General features: G+C 36.4%; 1 protein-coding gene across 1 annotated transcript; it reads right to left on the reverse strand.

Moving 5' to 3' along the window:
- Nucleotides 1-4693: 4693 nt before the first annotated feature.
- Nucleotides 4694-27978, reverse strand: LOC113075885 (myelin-associated glycoprotein-like). Its single transcript, XM_026248544.1, has 12 exons — nt 27769-27978; nt 27402-27460; nt 26873-27238; nt 17800-18102; nt 17444-17707; nt 14569-14832; nt 11674-11937; nt 10513-10776; nt 9300-9587; nt 9006-9093; nt 5854-5920; nt 4694-5773 (listed from the first exon to the last, which is right to left on the reverse strand). Exons 2-12 carry the CDS (start codon nt 27448-27450, stop codon nt 5432-5434), a joined length of 2559 nt encoding a protein of 852 aa, XP_026104329.1. The 5' UTR covers nt 27451-27460; nt 27769-27978; the 3' UTR covers nt 4694-5431.
- Nucleotides 27979-27985: the final 7 nt, after the last annotated feature.

Genomic DNA, 27985 nt, shown 5'->3' on the forward strand with positions numbered 1-27985 from the left:
TCAGCTGTATATCCTCCAGTTTAATCAGAAACACTCAAAATCAAAAGAGAAAAAAGTCTATTCATAAAGAAAATGCAGCCTATTTTTAATGAACTAAAATAGTTCCTAAAAGCGAAGACAATTAAGCACTTCTGCCACCAAATTGAATGCATTATTAATGCATAGAATTATTACAAATGTCAATTCTCATTACTGTAATAGTGCTTTTACATTACTGTAAAAATAAATACTGTATATTATAACATTTCAAATATTAAATACATTTGTATTTAGAAATTAATACGAAATGTTATTATATATATATATATAATTATTGCAATATATATATATATACATTTTTTATTTTCTAATAATTCAATTAAAAAATATAAAAATATAAAATGACATTTTTTTCCACATTTCTTTGAATTATGACATCCTGGTTTTATGTTTGTAAATGTTTCTGTTGTAGAGCAGAGAGACAGAGTTTAGCGTCAGACTCTTTCTGCGAGTGTTGGATGAGGATATTTCTGTCTGGAGACAGGCGTAAGATAGTTTCAACAGTCTGTAAATATTCTAGCTATTTAAATATATTCATTTTCAGATGATATACATACCAAAAATGTACAAATGTATATTTGCGAGGATGAATCAGACGGCTGGTTAAGATTAAGAACATTATTTCCGGAAATGATTGAGTGCTTCCAATATTTTTTTTGAAGAAAACCGAAAAGTGAAGTAAAAAGCGTGGAGTGTTTTAGGTGTACTGAGTACTGTTTAAAGTGCTCTGAAACCGTCCCTCACAAAGCTTTCAATCTCTGACTGTGGTAGTTTCTATGCAGCACAACCTGTGCTTCTTCCTTCTAGAAACTTGTCTGGCTTATTAGCGTTTGCTTTTTACCTTTCTGATGCACTTTTATTTACGTTTGCTTGTCAGATGAAACAAAACGAGTGCATTTAATGAATCTTGTACTGCACCAGCGGGTGAATATAAAACTTCATAAAACGTCTTACAGCATCGCGATCAATCGACACTATTTGAGGATCTCATGAATGGACATTTTTCTACACTCCCCTGGTGGTCTATTGCCAAACTGTATTTTTAGACCACCGTTTCTAAGACATGTCTGCTCTCTGTTGTCCATCTTTTGTATCTTGCACACAGTATTCATGTTCAGCAGTAACCGCACGTCTTCCTCGGCTCGTTTGGCAGTAGTGGAGCGATTACTTTAGATGATTTGAGATGATTTTTCTCTTGCACGTTATGAGTCTCAGTAGAGAAAGCACACGTACGCTAAAATCTCCTCTTTGAGCATTCCAGACATGAAAAACAGCCATTTTTCTGAGAAACAAACACCTTATGTCTTAACAATGGCAACTCTTTGTTTTCAGCCAAACTGCGCTTTCAAATGAAGCTTCTACTGCCAACCTGATCTTTACAGTCTCAAGCGTTTGTGATGTTTGTACAGATGAGGGGATTGAGCTGCATTGGGTTTGCTGTACAATGATTTAAAAAAAAAAAGAAAAGTCCCCTACTGAAACATTTCTTTCAATGTAACCGGTGCATGGTTGCTTTTTACATGAGATTTTCACAGGAGTGGCTGACATGGGTTTTGACCTTCCTCTGCTCAACATTTGTCTCCATGATGTGTTGTTACGGTTGAGGTCCTTGAATGAAAAACTGTACTTTGATAAATCCTGTGCTTGACCGGTTGTTTAAAAAATAAAGTAAAAATAAACTGAAAAAAGTTTATGACCAAGTTCCTGGTCGTCTTCATCTTTCATTTCACCATACTATGAACCAATATCAACACAAACATGAAATAATATTCAGATTTGGTTTTTAGTGTTTTATGTTCTGGGTCTTGAAATTTGTTTGATTGTAGGACTAGTCCCAACCACTTTTAAAGACCAATGATACTGGACCCATCCACTTTTATCATCTCTAGTTCAGCGCATATATCTGTGGACTTTTTCAGAGCGCCGTCAGTAAAATCCATTCCACTTGACTCGTTCAGAGTCCGTATAAAGTAAACTGTGTTTTCAGTACTCGTTGTCTTTTGCACTCCTGCGACACAGTAAGGATCTCAGCATCTCTGTTGTTCAGCTGCTGTGTCAATTTTTAGAAACCTGGCCAGGAATGTGGTAACAGTTTTGGGGTACAAAAGCAATTGTTTAATTAAAAGTAGTTGGTTTTTTTTGGTTGGGGGGGGGGCACCTACATTTTTTTTTGTGCTTCAATGAACATGCCTGGAAAGTTTCAATGCTGCTCTGAGGTGCGTATCAAATCTCTTATGGTTATGAGGTTAATTTCCATTGTGATATAAAAAAAAAATCAATTTGACCTGCATATTTTATATAAAGGCAGGCGCACAGACAAAAAAAAAGGTATGTGTGTACATATACACTTTATATATGTAACAAATGTTTAGGCAATAGTTATTACAGTTTTTTTTTTTTTTTTGTTTTTTTTTTTTTACAAATAATTACAAACAGACAGCAGCACACTGAAATAAACAGTTTTGAAATTCTTGTAAAATATATTGAAATTATTTAAATTATTGCTATTATATTATTATTTTATATAGCGTAAATGCTTCCTCTTTGGCAGTATAGATGGGAAAGGAGATCGAGGCCGTTTTAAAAAAAATTTTTTGGAATGGATGCCACTGAATAAACAGCTTTTCAGAGGAAACAACAGTACTTTTAGATTGAACTAAGTGGGATTCAGTTTAGGGCATGTTTCATTCATTCCTATCCGTAAACGCAAACGGCGAGTGAGCGTTGCACAGCTCTAATTTAAATTTAATGACGTCAAGGCTGTAATGTGATTGGTAATAAAGCTATGTAATAAAGACACACGTGATCCAGGACGACCGTTAAGCTACCGTTGCTCCCAGAGCAGACGTTTGGAAAAAGAAACATTTATTCGTCTTATTAGAAGTCACTTTACCATCAGAGTGATTCTGAAACTGATATTTCAAGGTAAAAAAACTTATATACATTTACTTTCACATCAAATTAAATTGTATTTTGATGCTTATACCGTAGCTCTGAACTTATCTTTAACTTTAAGCACATGTAACTTTACAGTCTTTCAGAAAACAGGCTAATTTTTGATTGACTGTACAGTACATTAAAATATAGCATAAGGATATTATTCCATGAACTGGTGGTAAACGAATTGGCTTGTGTTCGTTCATTTTGAAGTGTGGTTTGGTCAGGATCTGAACCTAGCAGATTTAAATAAAATGCTTGGACACAACTTCCGGTTTCAAGAAAACTGCTCATGTCCAAACGATATAATCTTGGAGTTTGAGGTGTAAAACCTTGTATCTAACATTAGATGGCAGCAGAGAAAGACCGAGTTTAGCCATTCAGATCATATGAGCTGTTTATGATATTTAATAAACTTCAAAGTCCGTCAGGATGGATTTAAGCTAAATGTGATTCTTGAATATTTATGTGTTAATATCAAAATCATTCATGATTACCACAGGATGAATCTACACGTGAATAAGAAAGTACCTGCATGTATATAAGACATAAACTATAAAAACAGGTTTAAGATCATTAATATGTGCTCCCGGGTAAGTGGTTTAAACCCTCATTCATTCGTCTGAATGTTTCCTGTTTTGCACTTCTCCTCTAATTCTTTTAGGAAACAGGTTACCAAAATTATAATTTGGGTGTTTCACTTCTTCGGTGCGTTTAGCCTTTGAATAGCTCACATTAGCAGTGTCTTTGTGATGATTGGTGACATGATAACAGGGGTTGCCTGTATTCTGAGACAAATTGTTCTGCAATTTCACCTGCCATTAGATTTTAAAGTAGCCAAAAGTTGACATAAGTCAGAGATAATCACTGGCACCACTTAATTTTACTGTTGTCTTTATTTAATCAAAACAATGACATCACAATGCATATTAAAATTACGCCCTCACAGAAACTAAATATAATGAACAAATTTAAATTTTTCCTTTAATGCGATTTGCACTGTGAAAAGCACTATACAAATAAACTTGAAATGAATCATTTAAATTAGAAAATAGCTTTCACAGATATTTGTCAAAGCTGTCAAATGTTTATAAAAACATTTATAGAATCAAGTTATATCAGTCTTAATCTTGAAAAGTGTATAATTTACATTTAATCATTTAGCAGACGCTTTTATCCAAAGCGACTTACAACTGAGAACAATAGAAGCAATCAGACCAATGAGAGAACAACAACAGTATACAAGTGCCACGACAAGTCTCAGTTAGTCTAGCACAGAACCTGTAGCAAGGTTTTCCCCTTTTTTAAGGATGGCACCACAAGGGCACATAAGTTTGAACTTATGTTTGAGTTTAGGTATATTGGTGCCATGCCAGTGGTCGTCTTGGCAAGCATCAGTACCTTGGATCTGATGTGGCTACTGGTAGCCAATGTAATCTGATGAGGAGAAGAGTAACGTGAGCTGTTTTTGGCTCATTGAAGACAACCCTCGCTGCTGCATTCTGGATCAGTTGCAGAGGTTTGATAGTACATGCAGGAAGATCCTCCAGAAAAGCATTACAATAGTCCACGGTCTGGAGAAAACAAGAGCTTGGACAAGAAGTTGGGTGGCTTGCTCTGACAGGAAGGGTCTAATCTTCCTAATGTTGTATAAGGCAAATCTGCAGGACCGGGTCGTTATATGGTCTGTGAAGCTTAACTGATGATCCATCATAACTCCTAGGTTTCTGGCTGTCCTTGAAGGAGTTATGGTTGACAAACCCTGCTGTATTGAGAAGTTGTGATGAAAAGATGGGTTAGCTTGAACCACCACCATTTCTGTCTCAGTAAGGTTGAGCTGAAGGCGATGGTCATTCATCCAGCTAGAAATGTAAGACAAGGCTGCAATGCAAGCAGCTACCGTCAGATCATCTGGTTGGAATGAGAAGTAGAATTGAGTGTCATCAGCATAGCATAGGAAAAGCCATGCTTCTGAATGACAGATCCTAATGATGTCATGTAGATGGAGAAGAGAAGTGGTCCAAGTACTGAGCCTTGAGGAACCCCAGTAGCACCCAGTATTATTAATAGAGATTGTAGACTATTGCTTCTTCAGAAACATTGGATAAATTTGATGCACATCTCTTAAAACACAACTGATAATTATAAATTTAATTAAAAAAAAAAAGTAAAAAAGTAAAAATAGACATAAAAATAAATATATTTTGAATAGGAAATAAAATACATTGCTGTATAATAAAATACAATTGTAAAAATAAATTATGCAGCTCCTTCTGGGTTTGTGTGTTAAAGTGTGACACCAGAAGAAGCTGACAGTGTTCACAAAATAAATGTGTGACACAAACAACACTCTGAGGTCAAGTACATTTTCCATTGCTGATCTGGTAAGAAAAATGCATGAATGAACTTTTGACCCCTTTTTTTATAGACTTCTCTAGATTCTCAAAGATTAATCTTAGCACTTCTGTCTGTAGCGATGGTTTGTGTTTTCATAAATCACGTCTTCTGATGCCGGTGAGGATGTGTCTGTGATCTTTGCTGTCATGTGTGTTTTTTTGGGCTCTGTCTCAGATGTTGAGGCGTTGTTCTCTGTGTCTGTGGCTCCTGCAGGACGCCGTCGGATTGCAGCGTATTCACTGGTCAGCGAGGCAAGGCCCATGATCTCTCCTGACAGCGGGTCAGCATTTGTGAAGTCGATGGAGGAATAAAGAAGAGATTCAGGTGCACTCGGTGGGGTGGATGACAGCATGCCTTTATTGGCGTAAACAGACTCACTGTCATTATCCAGAGAAACGGCCTGATGGAGAAGAAACGGTAAAAATGAGTGAAGATCTGCTGAACGACTGACTGTAATGTTTTTGAGAATGAATAACTCACTGTTTGAGTCAGAATGAATCCAGATGTCTCATCTTGTGTGGTTTCTGAAGATTTTTCTTTCCTTCTTCTGAAAAACATATTTTTAGATCTTTGAAAAATTGATGCTTATATAAAATGTAAATCAGAATCACAAATCCTCCTTGTGGTGAAGCTAAAAACAGGTGAAGTCTCATCAGAGCACTGTGTGATACAGGATTATTATAGTTAACTTAAACTACAACCAAAAAAATTAAAAAGAAGTCTTAAGTCTATGTTTTATTTCAGCATGTTTCTGAAAAAACGATTTCACTTAGATTTCACTTTAGAACTGAAATTAAAACTGACATGAAAATAAATAATAAAAAAGAAACTGTATAGACAAATTAACACACATATATAACCAAAAACTAAATTACTAAAACATTATTTAATATGATAATATAACAATAAACTGATTTAAAATATTAAAAAAGTGATACTAAAATAACTTAATATATCAAGTTTAAAGTTTAATTAATTTAACTGTACTAAATGGCAATACAATTAAAAAAATACACAAAATTACTAAAACTTAGAATTTTATTTTAATACTATTTTACTTTAGTTTTATACAATTTGTTGTGTTTTTGTAATATTTATGAGTTAAATTTGATTTTTATTCGTTTTAGTTTAATTAGTTATTTCAGTAAAATTATTTGTATTTTATTACATGGCTCTGTGAAATACTTGATTCTGATTAGTCAGTCACGACACAGGTATGCTATCCCTAGATAACAACTGGTAAATGCCGATAACACAGGCTCATCCGGGTAACAGCAGTCTGCGCTGCTGTTAGTGCTATTTGATCTTAGTTTGATCTGCATTCAACACTATTGACCACAACATTCTTCTGCATAGACTAATAAACTTTGTTGGCATTAATGGAAGTGCATGGTTTAAATCGTACTTATATGACCACCATCAATTTGTAGCAGTAAATGAAGACGTACAATATTGATCACAAATGCAATATGGAGAACCTCAAGGCTCAGTACTAGGGCCGTTACTCTTCATGCTTTACATGTTTCCCTTAGGAGATATAATCAGGGAACATGGTGTTAGCTTTCACTGTTATGCTGATGATACTTACCTCTATATTTCTTTGTGGCCTGGTGTAACATACCAATTTGAAAAACTAACGGAATACATAGTCAATATGGATGACAAGTAATGTTTTACTGCTAAATTCTAAAAAAACAGAGGTGTTAATTATTGGACCTAAAAACTTGCCATGTAATGACCTAGAACGCTGTCTAAGACTTGATGGCTGCTGTGTCAATTCTTCCTCATCAGCTAGGAACCTATGTGTGCTATTTGATAGGAATTTTTCCTTAGAAAGCCACGTTTCTAGCATTTGTAGAACTGCATTTTTCCATCTCAAAAATATGTCTAAATTATGACCCATGCGCTTATTGTGAAATGCAGAAAGGTTAATCCATGTGTTAAGGACCTCAAGGTTAGATTATTGTAATGCTTTATTGGGTGGTTGTTCTGCACACTTAATAAACAAACTACAGTTAGTCCAAAATGCAGCAGCTAGAGTTCTTACTAGAACCAGGACCATATATGACCATATTAGCCCTGTTCTGTCCACACTGCACAGGCTCTGGTATAGATTTATAAATCTTGCTTATTACTTATAAAGCCCTGAATGGTTTAGCACCTCAGTATTTGAACAGGCTCTTTTTACATTATAATCCTCCACATTTGCTGCGCTCTCAAAATTCTCAAAACGTAATTTGATAATACCTACAATATCAAAATCAACTGCGGGTGGAAGATCTGTCACTCTGTCACCAATGGAGTTTTGATTCATTAACGCTGTCACCTCTGGCTTGCTTAGTTGGGTTCATTTCATCTACAGCGATATCTTTGACTTGATTGCAAATAAATGCAAAGACACTATTTAAACTGAACAGAGATGACATAACTGAATTCAATGATGAACTGCCTTTAACTGTCATTTTGCATTATTGACACACTGTTTTCCTAATGAATGTTGTTCAGTTGCTTTGACGCAATGTATTTTGTTTAAAGCGCTATATAAATAAAGGTGAATTGACTTGACTTGACTTCCTATTTAGTGCCTTAATAATAGGAATAACCTATTTAATATTGTTCGGGAGGCAGTCAAACTCTTGCAGTTTAAATCTAGATTAAAGACCCATCTTTTAACCTGGCTTACACATAACACACTAATACGCTTCTAATATCCAAATCCCAAATCCATTAAAGGATCTTAGGCATCATTAATTAGGTAAACCAGAACCGGGAACCCTTCCCATAACACCCGATGTACTTGCTACATAGTAAGAGGAATGGCATCTACGCTAATATTAGTCTGTTTCTCTCTTATTCTGTCTCATTCTGTCACCGATGGAGTTTCGGTTCCTTGCCGCTGTCGCCTCTGGCTTGCTTAGTTGGCAACACTTCATTTACAGCGATATCTTTGACTTGATTGCAAATTATCGCACAGATACTATTTAAATTGAACTGAGCTTAATGATGACATCACTGAATTCAATGATGAACTGCCTTTAACTGTCATTTTGCATTATTGACACACTGTTTTCCTAATGAATGTTGTTCAGTTGCTTTGAAAGCATCTTTTTTGTTTAAAGCCCTATATAAAAAAAGGTAACTTCACTGTACTCTTGCTAGGAACAGTTTTTCTTGGTGAAAGCTTTGCGTTTGTTTAGCTAATCAAATATTAAAACTCTATTCAAAATGGTGTACAATTATTTAATTATGTCATCCTGGTATTGCAAACTCACTCTTGTTTCGTTCAAACGCAGCTGCTGCCATTTTGCTATGATTGTTTTGTATGCTGTAATGGATTATAAGATGACTAGCAGACTGGTAAGATTTTAAAACATTTTAATTTTTTATTGCCTTAATTATTTATGTGGTGAAATGTTCTGTAATAAGTGGGTTTACTGCACAGTCTCCCTTAAATGTCCGTCTAGTTTGAACTTGCTGCTTACTCGCAACTGCTGTGTTCATGGAAACTTTGAGTTCAAATATTTCAACTCAAATCAATATTACGTGTCTAATTATTTACTTTAGTTTATTGAGTTTAGCTTTATCTCATCAAATATTACACCAGGTTTGTGATGATCATGTTTTGTTCCCACCGTTTATAGCAGAGCATCACGAAGCAAGCGATCATCATCACTGAGGCTCCGACAGCAGCTCCGAGCAGCACCGACTGATGATGGAAACCTACAAAACAGTGTTTCGTTGCTCAGAGGTTGGTCTTTCATAGTTCAGGGGGTTTCAGATGTGAAACTGACATTATTACATACTGAACATAATAATTTATCTAAAGGAGTTTTTTCAGTTTTTAAGCTACTTCTTTTTCACATGGATGAAGATATAAATTGTTTTCTTTCATGTTGATCAGATGAAGCTGTTGTTGTGTTCCTCACGTGTGTCTTGTGGCAGTGGGACGAACTGAAACTGTTGGCTGGCGCTGCTGTATTTGTTTGTGCTGAAACACTGCAGGACGTCCGTGTCTGTGAGGGACTGATGGATGTTCAGGACGCTCTTCACTCCTGTGCTTCCTAACGTCTCCTCACTGATGGAGGTTTCTGTAGAGTTAGTGATCACACGTCCAGAGAGACGCCACTCTAGTGTAGGACAGGGATTCCCATGAGCCTCACACACACACTCCGTTACACTGCTTCGACTGCAAGAGATGGAGATATTGGGTGCAACTGAAAGAGAAAATATAATCGTTATGATACAGAAGATCTTGATGGTCTCTACAGTGTAAAACATGTTCAGAATTTGGATGATAAAACACTAAACATGTCACGATAAAACCATGTTAATTGGTTAAAATCCTTACTCTATGTTCTTCGTCATCCGCCGGAATGGTGTTATTGTGAATGTGCGAACAACAGTTAGCGGAAGCTAGAGATTACGGTTTATAAAGTTTTAAATATGGATATTTTTCTTACAAAAACACACTACAAGAGGCCTTGAACTTTATTGGACTTCTTTTGGACTATTGAGAAATAACACCCATTCTCAGCCATTATAAAGCTTGGAAGAGCCAGGACATTTTTTAATATAACCCTGAGTGTATTGGTCTGAAAGAAGAAAGTCATATACACCTAGGATTGCTCGAGGGTGAGTAAATCTTGGGGTGATCGACTCGACTTTATAGAAGAGCTGCTGACAGTTTCTTGTAATTTCACTGGTTTAAGTGCAGTTTCACAAAGGATTTATATCAAAACCTTGCATTTCAAAATGCTGTAGCTGTAGTGTAACTTTAATATGCTGCTCTGTAACAAAATCATTTACAAAAGGGGAACCAAATATTCTTCTGTCTTCCCAGATGCATTTTCTGTAAATGAAGACGTTTGACACAGTGCTACACCCATTTCACAGCTCTTCTTTTTCATTTTCACAGCCTGTACATTGCTGACTGTAAAGTCGATCACCATCAACCTGTTTTCCATTGTCACCATGTCTTTTCAGTGCTGAAAGTCATATTTTGGCTGTGTAAGAGCATTATTAGTGCTGTCAGAGCATTTTTATGTTTTTGCTGCAGATACTGAAGTAATTGCACTATATTCACTGTATTTGTTATCAGGGATCAGATTACATTTATTTACGGTCTGTGTTTTTACTCACACTGAATATCCAGCTGAATTGTAGCATTGCAGTGGCCATGCTGGTTTTGAGCTTTACAGCCATACCATGCTCCGTGTGTAGGGTTTGTCACAATGTAGGTGTGATTATATCCAGTCTGGAGGAGCTCAAACTGAGACCCTGTCTCTCTGTACCAGGTGTAGTTCACTGCTGGGTTTGCATCACTGCTGCAGTTCAGAGTCACTGGTTTGCCCCTCATCAATGAGCTGAAGGGAAACGCTGACAACGATGTGTTTTTTGGAGCATCTGAAAAAAAGATGTGTAATTTAACACTTGTTGTTTAAACTGCACGTTTAAACCTCTCTATTTTAGACTCACACTTAACGTCCAGCAGATCACCATGTACTTCCGCTGGACTCGCAGCTGATTACAAATGTGATCCTGGACCACAAAGCTATTCTTTAGTATCAGTTTTTCAAAGTTTTCAGAGTTGAAGCTGGATAAATAAGCTTTCCATTGATGTATGGTTTATCAGGATCGGGCAATATTTGGCCAAGATAAAACTATTTGAAAATCTGGAATCTGAGGGTGCAAAAAAATCTAAATATTGAGAAAAGTTGTCCAAATGAAGTTCTTGGCAATGGATATTACTAATGAAAGTTTTGATATATTTATGGTAGGAAATGTACAAAAAAAAATTCATGCAACATGATCTTTACTTAACATCCTAATGATTTTTGGCATAAAAGAAAAATGTATGATTTTGATCCATACAATGTATTTTTGGCTATTGCTACAAATATACCCCAGAGACTTAAGACTACTTTTGTGCTCCAGGGACACTGGATGTCCAGTAGATTAAAAAGTACTCACACTGGATGTCGTCGCTTTTATTATTATGACATTTAAAAAACTAATAATAGTAAAGTCATGTCCTCAGTGGCTCTGATGTCAGGAGAAAATAAAGACTCTTATGTTCACTTTTACCTTCAGGTACAAAACACCAGCATTGCTTACGAGACATTACTATCTCTACAGCTGCTCGATTGTGGAGAAAATTGCAGACAGCGTAGAACTGGCTGAGGGTGGAAATAAATGTAGGGTGGTTGTTTCCTCACACTGCTAATACACATTTATATGCAAATGCATATACAACACCATGTAAAAGGGAATTTTGCATCTGATGTCTCCTTTAATACTCACACTGGACGTCCAGCAGCACTGATGAGTTCTGTGTGCCGTGTTTGTTCTCAGCTGTACAGTAGTATCGTCCGCTGTGTGTCGGGTCGGTGTTGTTGATGGCCAGGTTTGGTCCGGTCTGAACTGGATTCAGAGGTCTCTCAGTGTCTCTGTACCAGGTGTACTTCACTGCTGGGTTTGCATCACTGCTGCAGATCACAGTCACTGGATTGCCCTCTATCACTGAGCTGGAGGGAAACACTGACAACAATGTGTTTTTTGGAGCGTCTGAGAAATAAATAAAAGACATGCAATATAGATTGTGTGATTTAACACTTCAAGAGCTGAGGGTTTAAACCTCTCTATTTTACAAATCACCATGTACTTTCACTGGACTCTCAGCAGATTAAAAAGTACTCATGCTCAATGTCGTGGTATTTAGTATTATGCAGTTTTTGTTTTTGTTTTTTTTTAGAATAGTAAAGTGGCTCTGATGTCGGGTGAAAATGAAAACTCTTATGTTCACTTTTACCTTCAGGTACAAAACACCTGCATTGCTTACGAGGCATTACTATGGTGCCCGTAAAGCGACTTGTTCGGTTTACTAAGTTTTGTCGTGGCCACGAAATAATAACTCATGGGAACGTGATATTAACTTGTGGGAACGTTATTATGTCGTAGCCTCGAGATGCTATGTTGAGGGAATGTTGTTCTCGTGGCCACGAGTTTAATGCGTAAACAAACCTGCGTGACCATAGCAACCCGGGATTATCAGAGATGGATTCATTCATATTTTATTTTGAATGAAGTTATTATTATATTAACCATGTGCTTTGGCTAACGGGCTGTATTACATGCGATTGTCAGCATTCCAATGAAGTTTATCATAAACAAATATTACATAAAGTACATAATAAAATATAAAAACTTTTTTTATCCATCCAGTCTTGTAAGTCCATTAACTGATAGTCTTTCCCCCGTAATATGTGTACATTATTATTATTATTTGCCTATTATTATTGTTTTTTTTTCCCGTTTATATTCTTTTTTTTTTTTGCTTAAATTTTGATCTCTTTACATAACATTCTTAATACTTTTGTAAATAACAGCGTACTGTAAATGCTCGACATTAACATAAAATATCAATGTAAATGCATACATTTTATATGGATAAATAATATAATAATTTCGTAATTCAAATAAAATATGAATGAATCCATCTCTGATAATCCCGGGTTGCTATGGTCACGCAGGTTTGTTTACTTATTAAACTCGTGGCCGCAAGAAAAACATATCATTCCCTCAACATAGCATCTCGAGGCTATGACATAATAGACCATCACAGTCCCGCCCACAGCCCGAGAGAGCTCTGGTGCTGGAAGTAAATTTCCCATTCATTTCTCCCATTGACTTTCGGAAAAATCCGTATCTTAAGAGTTTTAGAGCATGTGTGAGGATAACCAGCTATGGCTGAACTCATAAGCATATAACATATAATTTCAAGTGAAAAAATTAAGACAAAATCAAAAAAAAGTCAAAGGTACAAGACTGTGTACATATTTTCATTTCGAGCACAGGAACTACTCATCCCATAAACCACCGCGCCTCATTGAATTCGACTGAAGCCACAACCGCGAACAAGCCTTTTGAGCGACTTCCAAATCTGATGACGGCCGCCCGCGCAAACTTTCTACTCCTGTGAATTTTATTTTATATAGTGAATGTGCAGTAATAACAGTTGTTTCAGTATTAATCGTGTAAATAAATAGTGTTTTATATATGTATTGTGTATTTTATATTGTGTGCGTGTGTGAAAGTGGTTAACAATAAAGTCAGCAATGGTGCAGTGCATTTTACCTGATTGCAATCGTGAACACATGTCGTTGCCCTTACACAAATGTTCAGTAAATGCACAAAAAGGTATGCCTAGGCTAAATATTGTTTTGACAGTGGCATTATAAAATGCTTGATATGACTCATACCATATGAAGTCTACAGTAGCCTAGCTTAAGTTGACGATAATGCTAACTAACGTTACCAATCTACCTGCAAAACTCTCGTGGCAGCCATTGAGATCATGATTGCACTAATAAGTCTTCCGTGCAAAAACGCAACACAGGTTTTTATTTTATTTTATTTTTTTATTAATTATCTTCAGTCTTCAGGGCCCTTCGCGGGGTTTAACCAGACGGTTACACGAGCTCCACCAATCAGATGCATCACTGTGGGATTGTGGGATTGTTCAGGATTGTGGGTAATGAAGTACTTAGCCAAGACATCGCAAATAAAAGGCATTTATATCAAAACAAGGTTAGTGCCCCATGATCCTTTTGCGTTTATATGAGCATATGCTATCGCTTAGTACAGCCGTAGCTGGTTTCAAGTCTACCATGTATGGTAATTTTTTTATGGCTTATACCCTAAATGTCAATGCAGAAATTGCATTGAATTTTTACTTCCGGCAACAGCTGTGGGCGGGACTGTGATGCTCTATATGACGTTCCCACAAGTTAATATGACGTTCCCACAAATTAATATCACGTTCCCATGAGTTATTATTTCGTGGCAACGACAAAACTAAGTAAACTGATCAAGTCACCTTACAGGCACCGTACATTACTATCTCTACAGCTGCTCAATTGTGAAGAAAATTGCAGACAGCGTAGAACTGGCTGAGGGCAGAAATTTACTAATATGTGGCAGTCTGTCAGCGATCATGGGTGGGGCTTGAGCGATATGATGTCATACTGATCAGAAAATCAAAACAGCTTGATAATTGCTACTGTTTTTGTTTTGGGGGATAAAAAAAATTATTTTTATCATTGTAGGGTGGTTGTTTCCTCACACTGCTAAGATAGATTTATATGCAAACACCATGTAAAACAGAATTTTGCATCTGATGTCTCCTTTAATACTCACACTGGACGTCCAGCAGCACTGATGAGGTCTTTGTGCCGTGTTTGTTCTCAGCTGTACAGTAGTATCGTCCGCTGTGTGTCGGGTCGGTGTTGTTGATGGCCAGGTTTGGTCCGGTCTGAACTGGATTCAGAGGTCTCTCAGTGTCTCTGTACCAGGTGTACTTCACTGCTGGGTTTGCATCACTGCTGCAGATCAGAGTCACTGGATTGCCCTCTATCACTGAGCTGGAGGGAAACACTGACAACAATGTGTTTTTTGGAGCGTCTGAGAAAGAAATAAAAGACATGCAATATAGATTGTGTGATTTAACACTTCAAGAGCTGAGGGTTTAAACCTCTCTATTTTATAAATCTCCATGTACTTTCACTGGACTCTCAGCAGATTAAAAAGTACTCATGCTTGATGTCGTGGTATTTAGTATTATGCAGTGTTTTTTTTTTTTTTTTTTTTTTTTTGAATAGTAAAGTGGCTCTGATGTCGGGTGAAAATGAAAACTCTTATGTTCACTTTTACCTTCAGGTACAAAACACCTGCATTGCTTACGAGGCATTACTATGGTGCCCGTAAAGCGACTTGTTCGGTTTACTAAGTTTTGTCGTGGCCACGAAATAATAACTAATGGGAACGTGATATTAACTTGTGGGAACGTTATTATGTCGTAGCCTCGAGATGCTATGTTGAGGGAATGTTGTTCTCGTGGCCACGAGTTTAATGCGTAAACAAACCTGCGTGACCATAGCAACCCGGGATTATCAGAGATGGATTCATTCATATTTTATTTTGAATTAAGTTATTATTATATTAACCATATGCTTTGGCTAACGGGCTGTATTACATGCGATTGTCAGCATTCCAATGCAGTTTATCGTAAATAAATATTACATAAAGTACATAATAAAATATAAAAACTTTTTTTATCCATCCAGTCTTGTAAGTCCATTAACTGATAGTCTTTCCCCCGTAATATGTGTACATTATTATTATTATTATTTGCCTATTATTATTGTTTTTTTTCCCGTTTATATTCTTTTTTTTTTTTTCTTAAATTTTGATCTCTTTACATAACATTCTTAATACTTTTGTAAATAACAGCGTACTGTAAATGCTCGACATTAACATAAAATATCAATGTAAATGCATAAATTTTATATGGATAAATAATATAATAATTTCGTAATTCAAAATAAAATATGAATGAATCCATCTCTGATAATCCCGGGTTGCTATGGTCACGCAGGTTTGTTTACGCATTAAACTCGTGGCCGCAAGAAAAACATGTCATTCCCTCAACATAGCATCTCGAGGCTATGACATAATAGACCATCACAGTCCCGCCCACAGCCCGAGAGAGCTCTGGTGCTGGAAGTAAATTTCCCATTCATTTCTCCCATTGACTTTCGGAAAAATCCGTATCTTAAGAGTTTTAGAGCATGTGTGAGGATAACCAGCTACGGCTGAACTCATAAGCATATAACATATAATTTCAAGTGAAAAAATTAAGACAAAATCAAAAAAAAGTCAAAGGTACAAGACTGTGTACATATTTTCATTTCGAGCACAGGAACTACTCATCCCATAAACCACCGCGCCTCATTGAATTCGACTGAAGCCACAACCGCGAACAAGCCTTTTGAGCGACTTCCAAATCTGATGACGGCCGCCCGCGCAAACTTTCTACTCCTGTGAATTTTATTTTATATAGTGAATGTGCAGTAATAACAGTTGTTTCAGTATTAATCGTGTAAATAAATAGTGTTTTATATATGTATTGTGTATTTTATATTGTGTGCGTGTGTGAAAGTGGTTAACAATAAAGTCAGCAATGGTGCAGTGCATTTTACCTGATTGCAATCGTGAACACATGTCGTTGCCCTTACACAAATGTTCAGTAAATGCACAAAAAGGTATGCCTAGGCTAAATATTGTTTTGACAGTGGCATTATAAAATGCTTGATATGACTCATACCATATGAAGTCTACAGTAGCCTAGCTTAAGTTGACGATAATGCTAACTAACGTTACCAATCTACCTGCAAAACTCTCGTGGCAGCCATTGAGATCATGATTGCACTGATAAGTCTTCCGTGCAAAAACGCAACACAGGTTTTTATTTTATTTTATTTTTTTATTAATTATCTTCAGTCTTCAGGGACCTTCGCGGGGTTTAACCAGACGGTTACACGAGCTCCACCAATCAGATGCATCACTGTGGGATTGTGGGATTGTTCAGGATTGTGGGTAATGAAGTACTTAGCCAAGACATCGCAAATAAAAGGCATTTATATCAAAACAAGGCCCCATGATCCTTTTGCGTTTATATGAGCATATACTATCACTTAGTACAGCCGTAGCTGGTTTCAAGTCTACCATGTATGGTAATTTTTTTATGGCTTATACCCTAAATGTCAATGCAGAAATTGCATAGAATTTTTACTTCCGGCAACAGCTGTGGGCGGGACTGTGATGCTCTATATGACGTTCCCACAAATTAATATCACGTTCCCATGAGTTATTATTTCGTGGCAACGACAAAACTAAGTAAACTGATCAAGTCACCTTACAGGCACCGTACATTACTATCTCTACAGCTGCTTGATTATGGAGAAAATTGCAGACAGCGTAGAACTGGCTGAGGGCAGAAATTTACTAATATGTGGCAGTCTGTCAGCGATCATGGGTGGGGCTTGAGCGATATGATGTCATACTGATCAGAAAATCAAATCAGCTTGATAATTGCTACTGTTTCTGTTTTGGGGGATAAAAAAATTATTTTTATCATTGTAGGGTGGTTGTTTCCTCACACTGCTAATACACATTTATATGCAAACACCATGTAAAAGGGAATTTTGCATCTGATGTCTCCTTTAATACTCACACTGGACGTCCAGCAGCACTGATGAGTTCTGTGTGCCGTGTTTGTTCTCAGCTGTACAGTAGTATCGTCCGCTGTGTGTCGGGTCGGGGTTGTTGATGGCCAGGTTTGGTCCGGTCTGAACTGGATTCAGAGGTCTCTCAGTGTCTCTGTACCAGGTGTACTTCACTGCTGGGTTTGCATCACTGCTGCAGATCAGAGTCACTGAACGACCCTCCAGAACTAAACCAGCTGGGTTTATCCTCACCGATGTGTTTTTAGGAGCATCTAGTGGAGGAGAAAATCATTCAGGCGATTACTTTAATTTACAGAATTAATTATAGGTAAGTCAGAATAGATTGATATAATTCCTGTCTTACACTGAACGTTTAGCAGACGAGACTCTTGTGTTGTGTTCTGCTTCTGTATCTGGTGTGTTGCAGTGCAGGTGAAAGTGACTCTGTGATGACGGTGAGAAACAGTGAAGTTCAGATCAGAGATGAGCTCAGTTTGGCTCTGATACTGTCGTCCTGTGACGCTCTCGATGAGAGACGAGCTCCATGTGAGAGATGGTGGACGAGACGGACAGAAGATCTTAGTAGAGCAGCGCAGACTCACTGAACTTCCCTCAATCACCTCCTCCTGATCCGGAAAGATGCTCAGTGTAGGTTTGGGTGGAGATCCTGAAACACAGACAGAGATATTACAAGTTAATATTGATTATCATATCCAGTTATGAAGGTATATATTGTACAGTAGTAGGTTTATTTTCATGTCCAGTCACACTATAGAAGCAGCATGAACAATATGACACTCACCTAAGACGACAATTTCAACTTCAGAGTATGTAGGTCCTTTGTAACTATGTTTCAGTATACCATTGGCTTCAAGTCTGAAGTAATATAACCCATTAAGATTCTGATCAACATTATCGAAGCGTGTGGTGCAGCTTTTCTGTGTAGCAGTGCCAAATATTTCTCCTTGTAACTGTTCAGTGTTGGGGCTGCTGGAGTCGAACACAGCTATACTTCTTCCAACTTTAAACCACATTCTCTTTGCACTGTCAGTGAGGTCAGCTTCATATTGTTGTTCAATATCAAATATGCAGGGGATGAAAACACAGGATCCGTTCAGAGCTTCTACTTTATTCGGCAGATTGATATTAAAGCCACACAAAACACCTAAAACACAAACAAACAGATCGAAGGAAGTAAACGATCAGAGGATACAAGCAGAACACACTTCTGCAGAACTTATTGCTCTTTATCTCATGAAGGTCACATGAAAGTGCTTTCATAATAATAATTAATCTTGTTAAATAGAGGAATAATCTAAGAATGAGACCTTGTATCAGAGATCCAGTGAGGAGGAACGTCACCAATGTTTCCATCATTTACATTCACCTTACAGCAGAAGAAACAACAAATGAAGACATTTTATAGAATGAGAAAAGCAGAAATGTTGGAGCTGTTTTTGATTGTGTATCCTATGCACCTATCGATCATCTACAGGTGTGTGAGGGACATTGTTGATTGATACGATGAAAAAATATTTTATTGTGTATGAATGTATAGCTGTTTTGGTATAAACTCATTATAGATTAAAGTTTTTTTTATTCATAGATATTTATATGAGAATACAGAACACTACTAAAGATTTTAAAAACAGGTCATTCTTATCTTGAACATGTTTCAAACTTTAACGTTTGAGGATCTGAAAGCTACAGGAGTAATTGTGAGTTTGAGTGTTTTGTGTGTAAATGTCTTACCAGAGAAGAGAGTTGAAGACAGAGCTCAAGCTGACGCTTCTACACTGAACGGAGGGAGAACTGTGTGTGAAAACGACACAATTTAGCTCATATTAGAGATTCACCACTTCTCCTTTAGACAGAACTCAGTAACAGTAGCCAGGCTGAGAAATATGCAAATCAGTCTGAAGCTGAATATTCAACACATTTCTTTATATCTGATGGAAACAAATCATGTGAGATCCAGTGTTCATGTTGATAATAATTCTCCATATTCAGGAATACATGTTGAATCACATAAAAAATTAAATCCAAGAACACTATGTTCAGGAAACATGCTTTTTTCTTTTTCACATCTTTTGCATTTCTTACTACTTTGAGATATTATACTGTATATCAACATTGTGTTATGGTAATATTTCTCATGTTCTGAATTTAGTTTAACAGTTTACTTCAAATAATCCAAGATACTGACAGAAGCTGAAAGCAGGAGAGATTTCAGCAGATCACTGCTGTCTGTTTGTAAGGTGTCTGTGTCTAAAGTCAGCAATACGAGCTGCTCACTTCTACAGCATTTAATTATTCCTGTACAGTAAGTTTGATACTGTAAACATTTACATTTAGTGATTTGACAGATTCAGCATAGAGGCAATACATAATTTTGTTTTGTAATATGAAGAGTCTGTGACAGAGCTGTCATCTGTAATATCTGAACTGAAACTGAAAGTGTTTTCATGTTGTCAATGATCTGAAAGTGAAGTCTCTTCTGTCTCTAGTGGAGCAGATGGAAACTGCACATCAGTTCCTGTGATCAAAAAACACTCACCACCAGAGGACACCAGACTGGTATTTTATCTTCTTAGATATAGAAATAGTGATTTTAATGTTTTCTTTTTTTTTTTTATGGAAAAATTATTTGTAAATGCCGATCGTCCATAATTTTGTAACATTTACAGTTCTGAATATCAAATTCTTTACTCAAATGCCAAATGTCCACAATTGTGTAAGCTTGAAATATCTGAATGGCAATTTTATTTTATTTTTATTCATAAATGCCGAACGTCCAGAATTTTGTGAACTCTAAATTCTAACTGGGTAAAAATCTTGAAACTTGGTGATATTTTACCAATAGTTTTTATATTTGAATTCAAAAAGAGCAAATAGGTCTATTTATTTGGGAGATTGTGTCTAATATTTACTTGTGAGATTTTTATGTTTATTCCTTCACTATATACTATGACCATACGTCCTCTTTTCTCCAGACATGTCCTCTTTTTGGACCTACAAAATTGCTTCAGGCGGAGATTTCTTAATCGCCAAAATGTCCAGGATTCGGCTGTTTTCTCTGACCATTGCTTTCGTGTTCACTCCTTTAAACATTCTAATATTGTATAATTTTGGCACCTCAGGAACTGCTCAGGATGTTGTGTATTTAAATGTTTTTTATATTTGCGCTGTTTACTTTCACTTTCGATTTCGCCTCACACACACTCTGTGTAAAGAGAGCACATCTTACAAAATCAGATATTTGTGACCCTGGACCACAAAATCATAAGGGTCAAATTTTCGAAATTGAGATTTATACATCATCTGTAAGCTGAATAAATAAGTTTTCCATTGATGTATGTTAGGATAGGACAATATTTGACAGAGATATAACTTTTTTAAAATATGGAATCTAAGCGTGCAGAAAAATCTAAATGTTGAGAAAATAGTTATTAAAGTTGTCCAAATGAAGTGAAATGCATATTATTACTTATAAAAAATTAAGTTTTGATTTATTTACTGTAGGAAATTTACAAAATATTTTCATGAAACATGATCTTGACTTAATATCCTAATGATTTTTGGCATAAAAGAAAAATCTATCTTTTTTTTTTTATTGTTTGCTGTTGCTAAAAATATACCCAAGCGATTAAAGACTGGTTTGTGGTGCAGGGTCACATCTGTCAGTGAGCTCAGGATCTGTTGAGCAGCAAATATTCTATTCATCTCTCTTTATTCTCAAACTTTGATTAGTCAGATCTGACTCCTGCAGCTCTTGTTGGATGCAGGGTTACCAAGTCCATGTCTTTTACTCAGAATTTAGCTTCTTATAGACGGTTTCATCGGGCGCACGCGCCTGGACCTAAGTTAACCTCCGGTCTGTGTTGTGTATATCGGTCTGGCTGGAATGCCTTCTACAAACGCAGTTAAAGGCAAGGTGATGAGTAGACTGAAGTTGGGCTCAGGTGGTTGTGCTGTGGGATGTGTTTCCCATACATTGATTTATTTTTGGAGACTCGCCACAATTTTAAAACTGATCTTTTTTCAAAAAGGCTTCATTGAATAAACATAAGTAACGTTACTTACTGCACGTTTAATAATAATAATTCCTTACATTTATATGTTTAAATATCAAAACGAGGCACACGTGTTTTTATATCGCTGTATTTCTGAAGGAAGACTTGCATGTTATATGCCTGATAGCAGCGTGTGAGCGTAGCTCTGCTTTGTTTACAGCTGTTACTGGTGAAACCTCTATTTCTCGCGCTTTTTGTCTATGCTTTAAAACATCTACTGTTGGCAAATAATGAATTGCATTTTCATTAAGTCCGCCTGATCCACGCAGCAAACATTTAGTTTGTTATCAAAAAATATCTACTCTAGAGGGACTTGGCTGTTGTTATTGATTCTATTTGGAGTCTACCGGAAGTTAAGTTAGGTCCACAAAAGCGCTCATGCGCAGTAACATTTGTTTATGTTGTTGCCGTTGAAACCGTCTATAACCTGTTGCCATGGGTTGATTTTCCCAAATCGAGGGCAGCGTTAGTTCAGTCAGGCCACGGAGTCATAGGCTGTCAATCACTTCCATTCTCCAATTAGACACAGGACATATATACGTGGCACTGCTGCTCCGTAAGTATGCTCAAATGCCTCACAGCCCTCCCTCCCTCCCCATTATAAGCATGAGCATATTACTGTGCACCTTCTGGTTGTCGTTTCTTTGTTTCAGATCACTAAGGCTTTCAATTCCCAGTTGGTATGGACCTCACTGAGGTCCACTGAGAAACACTCATCCTCATAACCAAGCTACAGGATAGACATCCCACTGCCACATGTACACAATTACCACTGTTGGCTTTTAAAGACATTTTTAAGTAATTATTAAATTATTTAAGCTCTTGTTTGTTCAATTAATTTGGGAGCAAGAACTCCCATAAGGAACCCTACTGCCAAAAATAAATGGTGCAAGTAACTTGCAAAAGTGATCCGGTCTGAAATGGGTTAAAGGTTTGAAAATATTGCATAAATTACATTTGACTGAAATGCTTATATTGAAACATTTAGCATCTATGATAAAACTTTCATGGACTTATACATTAACTGTTCCCTCCTGGTGGAATGACCTGCCCAACTCAATCCAAGCAGCTGAGTCCTTAATATTTTCTAGAAACGGCTGAAAGCACATCTCTGTCCTCTTCATTTGACCCTAGCACTCTCTATTCTAATAGTTAGAGGGAAGTTATTCTAAAACATCCCTTTAACATGTGTATTCTCTATTCTATTTCTAACTACTTGTTTTATTTATAAAGAAAGAAGAGCCTCCAACAATAGCATTCTCTATTCTTTCTCTATTATTTCTTATTTTCTTTTTATTTGTTGTAAATAATGACCTTCTAACACTTGCATTATCTATTATTTCTGTTCTATTTTTATTCAAATATGATTCTTTAACACTGCATTCCGTATTCTTTTTCTTTTATTTCTACTCATTTCTTTTTATTTATTATAAAATCTAAATAAGAAAACAAACAAAAAAACATGCTACCTGAACTGATAGATGAAGCTCCGCCCACAAACTCCGCCCCCTACTTTCCTCTTTTTGAAACACTATGATATGGTCACCCTAAACTATACAGAACTATAGGCAACAAACACTTTTCATCCACACACATCAGACTGAGAGTTCCTCACGCCTGCTTTTATATTAGTTTCAGTTTAGTTTTTTTCTTGGTGTATCATTTAGATATTCAGTAATTAATATTAATATTAATATTAGATTAGACTTATTCAGTAATTAATATTATTATTAGAGAGTGTAGGCTATTCCTTTTTCAGAGACATTTTAATAAAGCTAAAGTACATGTCTTAAAACAAAATGTATAATTAAAAAATTTAATGAAAAAAATAAAAGTAAAAAATTGCAATAAAAATAAATATTTGAATAGGAAATAAAAGTGATAGGTGTATAATAAAATACATATTAAAAATAAACCATGCTGGACTGGATTACAGGTGATACTGTTGTAAATAATCTTCAGCTTCTTGTTCAGATCATTTCGCTTCATAAGAACTTTCTTGCTTTTTTTTTTGCCTTTCAGAGTGACTGTAGCTGCGGATTTGCTTCTTATGAATCACCAATAAAATAAAATAGATACAAAAAATCTTCATTACTGTTCTACTGAAGAATAAAGTAATCTCCATCGTTAATATCCTGAGGGTGAGTACATTTACAGCAAATTTGTCTTTTTGGGTGATCTATCCTGTTAAAACGATGAGGAATAAACACTTAAAATATCTTCTTTAATGTTCCACAGATGAAAGAAAGTTCTGTAGGTTTGTAATTGTTATTTTTAGATGAAGGATCTCTTAAATTGTTGCTCAAAGATTCAAAGGTTTTGGTTCAGTCTTGTTTTTCAGCATCATCTGCGCTGACCAGTGCTTCCTTCTGTCTGTAGCGATGGCTCGTGTTTTCATAAATCACGTCTTCTGATGCCGGTGAGGCCGTGTCTCTGATCGTTGCTGTCATGTCTGGTTTTTTGGGCTCTGTCTCAGATGTTGAGGTGTTGTTCTCTGTGTCTGTGTCTCCTGCAGGACAGAGTCGGACCGCAGCGTATTCACTGGTCAGCGAGGACTGGCCTAATATTTATTTGTTTAAGTGTAAATAGTTTTTTAAAAGTCATTTTAATTAAATTAGTTATTGCAGTGCTTTTTTCAGTTAACATTTATTTGCTATAGAATTAATTTTATTAATACGTTTAAGAACCAAAAAAAAGTTGTATTCATATAATTTTTATAAGTATAATGACCCTGTTTTATGCTTTATACTCTTAAAATCATACAGTAATAGTTCAGGACATCCCGAAACTGTTGACTGGCGCTGCCGTATTTGTTTGTGCTGAAACACTGCAGGACGTCCGTGTCTGTGAGGGACTGATGGATGTTCAGGACGCTCTTCACTCCTGTGCTTCCTAACGTCTCCTCACTGATGGAGGTTTCTGTAGAGTTAGTGATCACACGTCCAGACAGACGCCACTCTAGTGTAGGACAGGGATTCCCATGAGCCTCACACACACACTCCGTTACACTGCTTCGACTGCAAGAGATGGAGATATTGGGTGCAACTGAAAGAGAAAATATAATCGTTATGATACAGAAGATCTTGATGGTCTCTACAGTGTAAAACATGTTAACAGCAAGTTCTCTTACTGTGAAAAATAATAAATCAAACAGGACATTTCATGTGATTTTACAGTTAAATACAGTTAAATACACAGTTTTTAGAAGTGGAAAAATACAATTAATCTTATTTAATTAAATTTGATTTAATTTATAATTCAGTGTTTTATGGTGGTTGTCAGTATATTATAAGGAAACAACAAAATACATTTTAGTATTTCAGTAAGTTGCTATATTAACATATTTATTCTGTAAATGTAATTTCAGTTCTCTGTAGATGGATTTCAAATGTGTTCATGACAAAAACAAACAAACAAACAAAAAACATAACCTTGAGTTAATGGTTTGCTAAAGTAGAAAAGAGGAACAAGCCACAGTTATTAAGTCAGGGTTAGTTCCATCAATTTAAGTTTAGTTCACTGATGATGAATACAAATGTTTTCATGACAAAAACAGAAGAAAAAAACATACCCTCAAGCTAAACATGTACTAAAGTAGAAAAGAGGAACAGGCCACAATTATTAAGCTACGGTTAGTTCTGTCTACAAAACACCACACTGGTGAAAGTGACATTATTGTGCTGAAGAACTTGTTTTACTCTTCTGACTACAGTAGTACTCGGTTATAAAAAGTCTTTAATTGATATAATTCACCTAAAAAGAAACCTTACACTACGTCCTACGTCATCCACTGGAATGGTGTTATTGTGAATGTGCTTACGACAGTTAGCAGAAACTAGAGATTACTGTGTATAAAGTAAAAAAAATGACACATCACTTCACTACAGTAGGCCTTTATTCACCCCCTGGATCTGTGTGAGGCACTTTCTATGATGGATGGATGCACTTAATTGGACTCCTTTTGGAATATTGAAAAATAACACCCATTCTCTGCCAATATAAAGATTGGACATTTTTTTTATATAACCCTGAGTGTATTGGTCTGAAAGAAGAAAGTCATATACACCTGTGATAGCTCGAGGGTGAGAAAATCATTTGGTGATTTTAATTGTTTGGGTGAAATATCCCTTCAATGTGCAGCATCTAATGCTGTCGGTTGCCACAGAAAATAAGATCAACTCATACCCCGAGTGTTTGATCACTGCATTGCCTTTATAGAAGAGCTGCTGACTGTTTCTTGTAATTTCACTGGTTTAAGTGCAGTTTAAAAAAGGATTTATATAAAAACCTTGCATTTCAAAATGCTGTAGTGTAACTTTAACATGTTGTTCTGTAACAAAATCATTTACAAAAGTGGAACTAAATCTCCTTCTCTCTTCTCGGATGCATTTTCTGTAAATGAAGATGTTTGTCGCAGTTCTACAGCCATTTCACAGCTTTTTTTTTCATTTTCACAGTCTGTGCACAGCTGTGAAAACTGTTATTGTTCTATATTCACATTATTTATGTCATAAGTAATAGTCATTTTATCATATTAAATTAATTTGCGGCCTGTGTTTTTACTCACACTGAACATCCAGCTGAATTTTAGCATTGCAGAGGCCATGCTGGTTTTGAGCTTCACAGCCATACCATGCTCCGTGTGTAGGGTTTGTCACAATGTAGGTGTGATTATATCCAGTCTGGAGGAGCTCAAACTGAGACCCGGTCTCTCTGTACCAGGTGTAGTTCACTGCTGGGTTTGCATCACTGCTGCAGATCAGAGTCACTGAACGACCCTCCAGAACTAAACCAGCTGGATTTATCCTCACAGATGTGTTTTTAGGAGCATCTAGTGGAGGAGAAATCATTCAGACAATTACTGTATGATTTACAGCATTAATTATAGATGATCATTCAGCACAGATTGAAATAATTCCTGTCTTACACTGAACGTGTAGCAGACGAGACTCTTGTGTTGTGTTCTGCTGCTGTATCTGGTGTGTTGCAGTGCAGGTGAAAGTGACTCTGTGATGACGGTGAGAAACAGTGAAGTTCAGATCAGAGATGAGCTCAGTTTGGCTCTGATACTGTCGTCCTGTGACGCTCTCGATGAGAGACGAGCTCCATGTGAGAGATGATGGATGAGACGGACAGAAGATCTTAGTAGAGCAGCGCAGACTCACTGAACTTCCCTCAATCATCTGCTGATCCGGAAAGATGCTCAGTGTAGGTTTGGGTGGAGATCCTGAAACACAGACAGAGATATTACTGGATAATGTTGATTATCATATCCAGTTATGAAAGTATATATTGTACAATAGTAGATTTCTTTTTCCATGTCCAGTCACACTATAGAAGCAGCATGAACAATATGACACTCACCTAAGACGACAATTTCAACTTGAGAGTATGTAGGTCCTCTGTAACTAAGCTTCAATTTACCACTGGTTTCGATTCTGAAGTAATATGACCCATCATGACTCTGATCAACATTATCGAAGCGTGTGGTGCAGTTTTTCTGTGTAGCAGTGCCAAATATTTCTCCTTTTAACTGTCCAGTGTTGGGTCTGCTGGAGTCAAACACTATAACGTGAGGGTCTCCGACTTTAACCCACACTCTCTTTGCACTGTCAGTGAGGTCAGCTTCATATCGTTGATCAATATCAAATGTGCAGGGGATGAAAACACAGGATCCGTTCAGAGCTTCTACTTTATTCGGCAGATTGATATTAAAGCCACACAAAACACCTAAAACACAGACAAACAGATCGAAGGAAGTAAACGATCAGAGAATACAAGCAGAACACACTTCTGCAGAACTTATTGCTCTTTATCTCATGAAGGTCACATGAAAGTGCTTTCATAATAATAATTAATCTTGTTAAACAGAGGAATAATCTAAGAATGAGACCTTGTATCAGAGATCCAGTGAGGAGGAACGTCACCAATGTTTCCATCATTTACATTCACCTTACAGCAGAAGAAACAACAAATGAAGACATTTTATAGAATGAAAAAAGCAGAAATGTTGGAGCTGTTTTTGATTGTGTATCCTATGCACCTATCGATCATCTACATGTGTGTGAGGGACATTGTTGATTGATAGGATGAAAAAATATAAAATTGTGTGAATTTATAGCTGTTTTGGTATAAACTCATTATTTCTAGATTTAAGTTTCAGAATTTATTATTTACATGAGAATACAGAACACTTTCTAAAGATTTTAAAAAAAGGTTATTGTGTGTGAGTTTGAGTGTGTTGTGTGTAAATGTCTTACCAGAGAAGAGAGTTGAAGACAGAGCTCAAGCTGACGCTTCTACACTGAACGGAGGGAGAACTGTGTGTGAAAACGACACAATTTAGCTCATATTAGAGATTCACCACTTCTCCTTTAGACAGAACTCAGTAACAGTAGCCAGGCTGAGAAATATGCAAATCAGTCTGAAGCTGAATATTCAACACATTTCTTTATATCTCATGGAAACTAATCATGT

Source organism: Carassius auratus, unplaced genomic scaffold, assembly GCF_003368295.1.
Source record: "Carassius auratus strain Wakin unplaced genomic scaffold, ASM336829v1 scaf_tig00017897, whole genome shotgun sequence".
NCBI lineage: Eukaryota > Metazoa > Chordata > Actinopteri > Cypriniformes > Cyprinidae > Carassius > Carassius auratus.